Source organism: Pecten maximus, chromosome 15 (genome assembly GCF_902652985.1).
Source record: "Pecten maximus chromosome 15, xPecMax1.1, whole genome shotgun sequence".
NCBI lineage: Eukaryota > Metazoa > Mollusca > Bivalvia > Pectinida > Pectinidae > Pecten > Pecten maximus.
In genome coordinates, this window is record NC_047029.1 from 32,258,252 (window position 1) to 32,269,867 (window position 11,616).

General features: G+C 37.3%; 1 protein-coding gene across 1 annotated transcript; it reads right to left on the reverse strand.

The window, feature by feature from the left end:
• Positions 1-609: 609 nt before the first annotated feature.
• Positions 610-11,600, reverse strand: LOC117343390. Its single transcript, XM_033905732.1, has 4 exons — positions 11,361-11,600; positions 10,269-10,757; positions 9,049-9,833; positions 610-1,210 (listed from the first exon to the last, which is right to left on the reverse strand). Exons 1-4 carry the CDS (start codon positions 11,598-11,600, stop codon positions 610-612), a joined length of 2,115 nt encoding a protein of 704 aa, XP_033761623.1.
• Positions 11,601-11,616: the final 16 nt, after the last annotated feature.

Below are 11,616 nucleotides of genomic sequence, written 5' to 3' on the forward strand. Positions count from 1 at the left end.
CGTGAAAATAATCATTATATCTAAGTGGCATTAACGGGGCTAATGAATACATCGACATTTCTTCATGAAATGTTCATTATTCTAAACTGCTTAACCATGTTTAATAGATTCACAGTACTCTGATTTGTCCGTTTTATTGGTCACCATTGCTGTCTGAGTAAGTTAATGTAATACAATGACCCTTATTATGGTATTATCGCGGAAACATCTTACCTGGTCCTACAATTACTTGAACTTTGTTTATTTGTTATCTATTTATTTATAAGATGTTAACTGCTTCTTCCTCTGACTTACACATTGGTTTATTCCCATTTGTTGTGAAATGTATCAATATTTCCCCACGTCTATAACGTACACAGAAAGCGTAATACCGTTCTGGAATTAGGTCACGCGATATCATAAATATGGACAATTATTCTGATGTTTGTTTACACCGGTATAACATAGATTCATATCTACAGTGTAGAACAGTCGACAAGGGCACATTCATCATATTTGTGTCGTATTAATTAGCACACTTTTTTATCGTCATGCTTGTTACACCAACAAACGTTGTGAACAGAATGTCATCCCTTCTCTTTTTTCGGATATTATTAAAGTCCTCTCCTCCTACCCTGATCCCAGGGGAAAAAACACCAATTTTCTCATTTGTTTTTTAATCTGTCCGTTCCACGAGTGTTTTTCAGTAAGTGAAGCTGTACTACATTGAGATATGGTCATGTCTTTTCTGTTAAGCGCCCCTTTTGAGTTGAGCGCCCCTTTTGAGTTGAGCGCCCCTTTTGAGTTGAGCGCCCCTTTACAGTTGAACGCCCTTTTTGAGTTGAGCGCCCCTTTTGAGTTGAACGCCCCTTTTGGGTTGAACGCCCCTTTTGGGTTGAACGCCCCTTTTGAGTTGAGCGCCCCTTTTGAGTTGAACGCCCCTTTTGGGTTGAACGCCCCTTTTGGGTTGAACGCCCCTTTTTGAGTTGAACGCCCCTTTTTGAGTTGAGCGCCCCTTTTGGGTTGAACGCCCCTTTTGGGTTGAACGCCCCTTTTTGAGTTGAACGCCCCTTTTTGAGTTGAGCGCCCCTTTTGGGTTGAACGCCCCTTTTTGAGTTGAGCGCCCCTTTTGAGTTGAACGCCCCTTTTGGGTTGAACGCCCCTTTTGGGTTGAACGCCCCTTTTTGAGTTGAGCGCCCCTTTTGAGCGATACTGGATTCTGTCCTTGGGTCTTCATATACCAAAGTCATCAAATTTGTACTTGTGGCTGATACAAACAAAAACGTACTTTTCCCTATCGAGAGTCGCTATAATTAACTTGGAAGAGATGTAATATCAATCCAATGTACCTGTGAACATGAAATGACACCAATCGGTGTCCCTAGTATCAGCCTAGCTTAACCTCAAACAAACTACAACAGACTGTTTTGTGGCAGAAACACATAGAGAAAGAAACACACGCCGTTTAAAAACACAATATGTTGTTTTGGAGATATGGACGCAAAAAACCAAAATAGAATTTCAATGATTTCATTCCATTCATGTATGTACAAGAATCATACTAAGGTGTATTAAAAAAAAGTTTATTTCATTCCTGTATGTACCATACCAAGATGTAGTAAAAAAAAAAAAGAAGGGTTAATTAGACTTTTAAAACCGGAACTGCTAACCTTGCCAGATATTACGTAAAACAATCTGTGATAATATGTGTTGTTTATCGAACCAGTAGCACCACGACATAGGCGGTACATCGTGTCACATACGTCTGGTTGGTTTAACGTCTCCTGTAATGGCTGCCATCGGCTAAGAGCCGGCGACGGGAGGGGTGGCCTGTAACCCCCTCTTAAAATGAATGTTGAAATGAATATACTGTATTATTTTATTCTGTATGACTTCAAGCAATCAAGTGTAGTAGTGGTATGTCAATTCACTTTTCGATATAAAAACGAGTATGTAACAGAATGAATGCACACATGTTGTGTACGAGTCAAATACTTTATTACAGCAATCTTACTACGTGTAATACGATGATTTCAACTATTTCAGGAAGTGTGTGGGTTCTTTATTTTTATTATTTTTGTGACAAATGGTGCCCCAAAACCTGTTGTTAAGTAAGTAAATGTCATTTGATATACAAACCCCGTACTGCTGATTAATTCCACAGAATATTTTTTACGCTTCTTTTTGTTTTCTTAAAAATGTGAAAACGACCTGCGCGATGAGTGTTGCAAGCCAAAAGATTGGGCATTCCATCAAAACACTTACGATTTATGGTAGGTAACGGTCCCGGAAATACTTAACGAGGAATTCGGTCAAGAAACCATGATATACATGTACGTTATACGCCAGATGTTACACTTAGAATGAAAAAAACTGCGGAATACATAAAATTTTACGTATGTCATGCGCTACGTGACTGCTGCATGGTACAAACTGTTACATTTAAGTGTAATTAATCTCAACCACATTTTTCTCAGACAAGTTTGTCGCAGCATCAGGGTCGGATACTGACCCCGTGATAACATTAAGCAACAAAACGTGTTTTCCTCCCTACCAGTATTTAGTATAGAGGCTAATATGGTCATAAGGTAATTAATTCATCAATTTATTATCCACCTGTGGCTGAGTTAAAAGTAACCCGAAACGTGTTGTATACAGTTATTCTTATTAATTATAGAGATAAATAATCAATGTTGATCTTCTGTCCGGGATGATCATGCGCTAGAAAAATATAAAATGATTATCATATCATTAGTAACAACAAGCGTATTAAAACAATTCTATTATAACACCCAAACAACGAGAACAAACTCGAAACGGCAGGGGTCATTGAGAATGAGACGAGAAAATATGAGGGCCGATGTGTGTGAGACATAAAAAAGGCACAGTTAATAGTAAAATGGGTAAGAACGCCAGGATAATGATCCAGGGTGTGACAATGGGGTCAACGGATCTATTATAGTCTTTTAAATAGAAAACATCCCGGATTCCCAGGGGCCAACTTTTAGTCGCCTTCTAAGATTAACATACAGTGAGATAAAGTTGGCTTTACTCGTGGGCTCTCCAATGTCTCCTAAACAAAAGACTTTACTCGTGGGCTCTCCAATGTCTCCTTACAAAAGACTTTACTCGTGGGCTCTCCAATGTCTCATAAACAAAAGACTTTACTCGTGGGCTCTCCAATGTCTCCTTAACAAAAGACTTTACTCGTGGACTCTCCAATGTCTCCTTACAAAAGACTTTACTCGTGGGCTCTCCAATGTCTCCTTAACAAAACACTTTACTCGTGAGCTCTCCAATGTCTTCTTAACAAAAGATTTTACTCGTGGGCTCTCCAATGTCTCCTGAACAAAAGACTTTACTCGTGGGCTCTCCAATGTCTCCTTAACAAAAGACTATACTCGTGGGCTCTCCAATGTCTCCTTAACAAAAGATTTTACTCGTGGGCACTCCAATGTCTCCTGAACAAAAGACTTTACTCGTGAGCTCTCCAATGTCTCCTTAACAAAAGACTTTACTCGTGGGCACTCCAATGTCTCCTGAACAAAAGACTTTACTCGTGAGCTCTCCAATGTCTCCTAAACAAAAGACTTTACTAGTGGGCTCTCCAATGTCTCCTGAACAAAAGACTTTACTCGTGAGCTCTCCAATGTCTTCTTAACAAAAGACTTTACTCGTGGGCTCTCCAATGTCTCCTTAACAAAACACTTTACTCGTGAGCTCTCCAATGTCTTCTTAACAAAAGACTTTACTCGTGGGCTCTCCAATGTCTCCTTAACAAAACACTTTACTCGTGAGCTCTCCAATGTCTCCTTAACAAAAGACTTTACTCGTGGGCTCTTCAGTGTCTCCTTAACAAAAGACTTTACTCGTGGGCTCTCCAATGTCTCCTTAACAAAATACTTTACTCGTGGGCTCTCCAATGTCTCCTAAACAAAAGACTTTACTCGCGGGCTCTCCAATGTCTCCTTAACAACAGACTTTACTCGTGGGCTCTCCAATGTCTCTTTAACAAAAGCCACAGGAATATAATCAACAGAAAAGTTTTACCTTATCTTTGTTTTCGAGTTACGCCGGCCTTTATTTTATTGTATTTTTTTTTAATTATTATTTTTCATGTGATTTATAATTATATTCATTATGTTTTATGATTTTCAAGTTACGATAGCCTGGAGTTTCTTTTTCTTTCATTTTTTTTTTTATTATTATTTATTATTATCATCATTATAATCATTATTTTTTCGTGTGATTATGATTATGTTAATTGTTTACGTGTATTAATCCTCTGATTTGTTGTTCCTGTCAGTCGTCTTATTTTATCAATCGTAACTTCAGTCAATACTGTCCGTATTTTCTTACTTCTAACATCCGAGAAAAATGATGACGAGAGAAATAAATCAACTTAGACCTTTATAGGGTTTATATCATTGTATGTGACTAAATCTGTCAGCGGAATCTGACAAAAACACGAATTAAATCCAAATACTTATCTTTTTATTAGTTTTGGAGACGTATAACATGTTTTGATCCTCGTATAATGAGCGAATAAATTGGTATTTTAATTTCAGTGGCGACAATACATGGTAAGTAAATGATTGTTCTTTTAGAAGTATATAATTAATGTTATGTTGGTGGACAATTGACGTCACTTCAGAGACATAGGGGAGTTATTTATTAGGACCAACGACACACCACAAACCTCCATATCAAACATAGTGTTTAAAAGTGCATTACACTGTGCAAATACCGTTTCCATGGTTAGAAGCATGATTTAGGTACAGGATACGATTTATGACAGGATTTTATTGGGTATTTGGGATGGACCCCCGGTGTGTATTTATACCCGAATGTCCTCCTCGATACAACCTGTGTCATTGAATTAGTCCACTGTTTTCCTCGTATACTACGCATTCAACTTTGCTAATTTGTTTGGCATAGAAACTGTTAAATGCATTAGGATTGGTATTGGATGCTCCATTGTTTTTTCCCCATTTGTACAATTTAATTTAAAAGAATTAAAAAAATTTACTTTCGCAATATCTTTTACCAAGTAAACTTTTTCGTTGGGTATATAATTCTTGATATTCTGTAATCCAATGAAAATTCTTCGCCAATTTTACCAGTTCTACATAATGTACATATCCTTTCAGCTCTAGACTTTAAAAAAAAATATTTTTTTTACATTTCAAGTATCAAGATATTTTCAAACACATCTATCCTTTGAATTTATTAGGCATATATTTCTTAAAGAGTTATTGATATCAAGTTTCCATAAACTCGCCTTTCAGGTTTTTCTCAAGACGTGCTTCAACAAGGTAAAACAAATCTCACAAAATGCCAGTGTGCTTTTGATACATTTTAATCAAGGATAACTCATTTTTGCGTTAGTAAATTTTCAATGCAATGCCTGATAATTTTCCAGCCTTTCCCATCAACAAACTAAACGCATGTATAATACAACATACAGGACAGGCCGTCCTAGTGTGACCTTCGTACAATAACGGAGAGGTGCCCATACCTAATCATGCTTTGGTTTAGGGTTGATACTTGTTACTTCCATCTTCCTAGTTTGATGTGTTGCGATAGCGACTAACTCTTCATAAATTATAAAGTGTCAAATTGACCAAGCTTTCCGGGACAATATATGGCTATGATTTATGTAGAAGTTCCAAAAAGATACGCTTTAATCTCCGTGAATTTACTCATCGGCCACGCTAGCTTGACCACTTGACCAAGTGTCCGAAGGATGAGTGATTTGGTCACTCGACTTCAATGAGACGTAAACAACTCGTAGTACGTGCTTCGGACAAACCTTTTTTTGACATCTATATGACCTCTTACTTACAACTTTAGTACGAGAATTTACGAGGTGGACCCAGCTGGCAAAGCCTCCTCAACAATTTATCATGAATATGCAACAAGCATAACAAGCTTATAATCTTTTTGTTCTCTCCACTGGGGGCGTTGTGGATACGGGAGAAAAATGCATGATTTGGGTTACCTGTGATATGATACAGTGTTTAATAGAGGTTTTACTATTTCAGACAGAACTCGTAATGCCTAATAAAATTTAATGCAGTATTAATAAGAGAGAGACGCTGATGTAAATTCCTATCCAGCGACTATGAATACCATTATCCGATACTCAAATCAAAGAGGGTGGTTTGTATATCATTTAAAATCTATTTAAATAGACTAAGGGCGGAAACAAATCTAGTAACAAAGGGAGTCTAGTGATATGAGCTGGTAAGGACAATGGGAAATTATCATGGTCATAATAATTATATAATTTGAAAATCCATACATTGTGAGAAAGTCCCTGGTATGATATGAAGTTTGACCATTTTCATCGGCTGTGATTATGATCTTTATTTATCTTTTCAATTACTTCCAAGTTATACCAGCTTATAATATCACTCTTGTTGACCTCGTGGAAGCGCGCGGGGAGTATTGCTGTGAGAGGAAACCAGACTACCCTAGTCTCATTTTCAGAACATGACATTCTCTGTATTTTACTATGTACACATGTATCGTCTTTTAACAAGGGACTATCTTCCGGGGCATCTCAACGTAATTTTTAATAGAATCCCTGTGATTTTCTTTTCTTTTTTTTTTTTTTTTGTGGCGCAGCGGTATAAGCTGTGGGTATTTCTGGCTAAGCGATTGGGTGCCGTAGATCGTGAGTTCGAGGCCCGGTCAGGGCACAAGTCAAAAAGCTGTCTTCCTTCGTCATTTGTGTTGCTAAGATATATATGTATTTATTAGCACAATGTATCATATACACTATGTGTTGGTGATCCGAAGATAAAGATTTGAATTTCCTATCGTAGTAGTACCGAGACAAATATATATTATATATATGTACCATTCGTAGCCATGTTTGTAAATACATTGCGATCCAGGTATTCTATATCACCTTATAGACGACTTCCACAATGATCATGTTAGGGTATCGGGCCGACCATCACTTCGTCATTGAAACGTTCGTTTTAGAACGCCGATGTGGCGCAGCGGTATAAGCTGTGGGTATTTCTGGCTAGGCGATTGGGTGCCGTAGATCGTGAGTTCGAGGCCCGGTCAGAGCACGAGTGAAAAGGTTGTTTTCCTACGTCATTTATGTCGCTTAGTTATATAAATATACTCTTTTGCGTTCTGACGATTATGGGTAAGAATTAAGCCTGTAGTACAAGTGTATCACAGGAGACTGTGGAAAGCGGAATTAGCAAGAATAATTTCATGTTAGGATTACTCTTTTGTTTACACGAGGTGTTGTTGTTTTTTGTTTTGTTTTGTATACTGTTTCTTTTTAAATACTTCCCAACATACGAAAGTTTATTTTTGGACGCAATTTGATTTTTTCCGTGATTCCATATTAACAAGAAAAACGCCTCCCACACGTATTCCATGTGTGTAAACAAACCCACGTGTGTCTGGGCGGCCACTATTTGCTAACATTATAGCTATTTATATATCAGACATGACACGAGCGTGTCTCTATTACAGCAAGAATGACATATTACAGGTAAATAATAAAAAAAAATCTCCAACAATACCGACAAAAACTAGCAAAACACAAATTTCTGTGTGACCCTATCGTGTTGTTAAACTTGTATAGAAAGCTTTGGGTATATGTTTAAACCGTACCTCTACATAAAGTTTCCCCTGTTTGGACCCAATAATAATCTTTTATACTGTACATTTTGGCCGTGTGGCGAGTGTTCATACAAACAACATATATTAATGGTTGTGTATCTCGTTCGGACAACCGTTCAAAAGGTCAAAGGGTCATCTGTGTACATACCTACGTATGATGTCATTTATAGAGACCCCACTACACTTTCATCAACCTTAGCAAGTCTTGTTCAAACATGTGGAAAACAACTTTTAAAAACAATAAACTCCGGGGTAAATTGGTTTCCATAACTCGTTACTAGATTTTCATATTTCAATTTCAAATTCAGATAGACATTCCTGCGACACAATAGGTCACCATACATAACAAATGCCTTTCGTACCGGGTACAAACAGACATGTTGACAAGTAAATATCACTTAAATGTAATCATGAAAAGAAAATCTAAAATGCCATTTTACATTACTTTTAAAGAGTTCAACTTCATCATAGCGTCTACTAATCGATGTCCTTGGACAGACAATCAATGTCAATATTCGTTCCAGGACGGAGCTAAGCACATTTATTCATATATCTACGTATTAGAAATGCATTGTAATTTATGCAGATCTGAACATGTAATAATATTATGTGAATATTTGAGAGAGAAAAGGGGGGAACACAAAGTTTAAGATCGGTAGTCCAATTAATAGAGATAATGGGTGATTGCTCAATGTAGTATCCTCTGTCACTATGCACCAAATAACCGACACATGTGCGTTTTGTTTGTCATATTTGTCCCTGAGTTACCTACCTGTACCAGTTACCTCCCTTGCCCTCGCGGTCGTTCTAGACAATATGACGTCATTGTACGTGCCTGTGGTCAATGCGATTGTCCGGACAACTTGACCCGGTGAGGTGTCACTTTCTCGTGTCCATGATGTGATAGTCATTATGTATCATATCAAATTCTCCCGAAGTGGCTCAATATGAAGGAAAGACGGTCATCACAAACAATCACAAATATTGTACAAATGGCTGATCGTCGTATAGGGAGGTGTTAGGGGACGAGAGAACTACACGTGGTGTACAGCTTTCTCCGTTTTCGGTTTCACCAAAATCTATTCTACCTTCTACTTATATCAACATTTTGAAAACTTACGAACAACGAACCAAATTCCTGTCTTTATGAATACGATATGAAAATCTGTACCAAAGAAATAGTCATAATGGAAATTATATATATAAATATAAGCAAGGTCTGCATGCCGTCCCACTGTAGGTGAATCCTCAATTTCGGTTATTATTTAGACAGAGGCACAGCTCGGAATATACACATGAAGTAACTGTTGATGTTGAAAAAAAAATCAAAATTATGAAATATTGCCATGGAGATTTTGACATTATTCAGACCTATTTTGATTTGTTTTTGGTAGCCTCTTAGAAATCAAAACTCACAGCAGTCTTATACACAGCTGTATGGTCTCCTTAATATCACTGACTAGTCTTATACACAGCTGTATGATCTCCTTAATGTCACTGATGAGTCTTATACACAGCTGTATGATCTCCTTAATGTCACTGATGAGTCTTATACACAGCTGTATGATCTCCTTAATGTCATTGACGAGTCTTATACACAGCTGTATGGTCTCCTTAATATCACTGACGAGTCTTATAAACAGCTGTATGATCTCCTTAATGTCACTGATGAGTCTTATACACAGCTGTATGATCTCCTTAATGTCACTGATGAGTCTTATACACAGCTGTATGATCTCCTTAATGTCACTGATGAGTCTTATACACAGCTGTATGATCTCCTTAATATCACTGACGAGTCTTATACACAGCTGTATGGTCTCCTTACTATCACTGACTAGTCTTATACACAGCTGTATGGTCTCCTTAATATCACTGACGAGTCTTATACACAGCTGTATGGTCTCCTTAATATCACTGACTAGTCTTATAAACAGCTGTAGGATCTCCTTAATATCACCGACTAGTCTTATACACAGCTGTATGGTCTCCTTAATATCACCGACTAGTCTTATACACAGCTGTATGGTCTCCTTAATATCACTGACTAGTCTTATAAACAGCTGTAGGATCTCCTTAATGTCACTGACGAGTCTTATAAACAGCTGTATGATCTCCTTAATGTCACTGACTAGTCTTATAAACAGCTGTATGATCTCCTTAATGTCACTGACGAGTCTTATAAACAGCTGTAGGATCTCCTTAATGTCACTGACGAGTCTTATACACAGCTGTATGATCTCCTTAATATCACTGACGAGTCTTATAAACAGCTGTATGATCTCCTTAATATCACTGACTAGTCTTATAAACAGCTGTAGGATCTCCTTAATGTCACTGACTAGTCTTATAAACAGCTGTATGATCTCCTTAATGTCACTGACTAGTCTTATAAACAGCTGTATGATCTCCTTAATATCACTGACTAGTCTTATAAACAGCTGTAGGATCTCCTTAATGTCACTGACTAGTCTTATACACAGCTGTATGGTCTCCTTAATATCACTGACTAGTCTTATAAACAGCTGTATGGTCTCCTTAATATCACTGACGAGTCTTATAAACAGCTGTATGATCTCCTTAATGTCACTGATGAGTCTTATAAACAGCTGTATGGTCTCCTTAATATCACTGACTAGTCTTATAAACAGCTGTATGATCTCCTTAATGTCACTGACTAGTCTTATACACAGCTGTATGGTCTCCTTAATGTCACTGACTAGTCTTATACACAGCTGTATGGTCTCCTTAATATCACTGACGAGTCTTATAAACAGCTGTATGATCTCCTTAATGTCACTGATGAGTCTTATAAACAGCTGTATGGTCTCCTTAATATCACTGACTAGTCTTATAAACAGCTGTAGGTTCTCCTTAATGTCACTGACTAGTCTTATAAACAGCTGTAGGTTCTCCTTAATGTCACTGACGAGTCTTATAAACAGCTGTATGATCTCCTTAATGTCACTGACTAGTCTTATAAACAGCTGTATGATCTCCTTAATGTCACTGACTAGTCTTATAAACAGCTGTATGATCTCCTTAATGTCACTGACTAGTCTTATAAACAGCTGTATGATCTCCTTAATGTCACTGACTAGTCTTATAAACAGCTGTATGATCTCCTTAATATCACTGATGAGTCTTATAAACAGCTGTATGATCTCCTTAATGTCACTGACGAGTCTTATAAACAGCTGTATGATCTCCTTAATATCAATGATGAGTCTTATAAACAGCTGTATGTTCTCCTTCATATCACTGACGAGTCTTATAAACAGCTGTATGATCTCCTTAATGTCACTGATACGTCTTATAAACAGCTGTATGTTCTCCTTAATGTCACTGACGAGTCTTATAAACAGCTGTAGGATCTCCTTAATGTCACTGATGAGTCTTATAAACAGCTGTATGATCTCCTTAATATCACTGACGAGTCTTATAAACAGCTGTATGATCTCCTTAATATCACTGACTAGTCTTATACACAGCTGTATGATCTCCTTAATGTCACTGACTAGTCTTATAAACAGCTGTAGGATCTCCTTAATGTCACTGACTAGTCTTATAAACAGCTGTAGGATCTCCTTAATGTCACTGACTAGTCTTATAAACAGCTGTATGGTCTCCTTAATGTCACTGATGAGTCTTATAAACAGCTGTATGTTCTCCTTAATATCACTGACGAGTCTTATAAACAGCTGTATGATCTCCTTAATATCACTGACTAGTCTTATAAACAGCTGTATGATCTCCTTAATGTCACTGATGAGTCTTATAAACAGCTGTATGATCTCCTTAATATCACTGACGAGTCTTATACACAGCTGTAGGATCTCCTTAATGTCACTGACGAGTCTTATAAACAGCTGTAGGATCTCCTTAATGTCACTGATGAGTCTTATAAACAGCTGTATGATCTCCTTAATGTCACTGATGAGTCTTATAAACAGCTGTATGTTGTACATAGTTTAGTTATTCTTT

What these genes read in the sequence shown, in the direction of transcription:
- LOC117343390 (XM_033905732.1), bottom strand. Translation starts at nt 11,600, where the DNA reads ATGTACAACATACAGCTGTTTATAAGACTCATCAGTGACATTAAGGAG. An exon ending in TACAGCTGTTTATAAGACTA is followed by an intron (nt 10,758 to 11,360) that starts GTCAGTGATATT and finishes AGTGATATTAAG; the next exon opens with GAGATCATACAGCTGTTTAT. An exon ending in CAGCTGTGTATAAGACTGCT is followed by an intron (nt 1,211 to 9,048) that starts GTGAGTTTTGAT and finishes TGGTATATGAAG; the next exon opens with ACCCAAGGACAGAATCCAGT.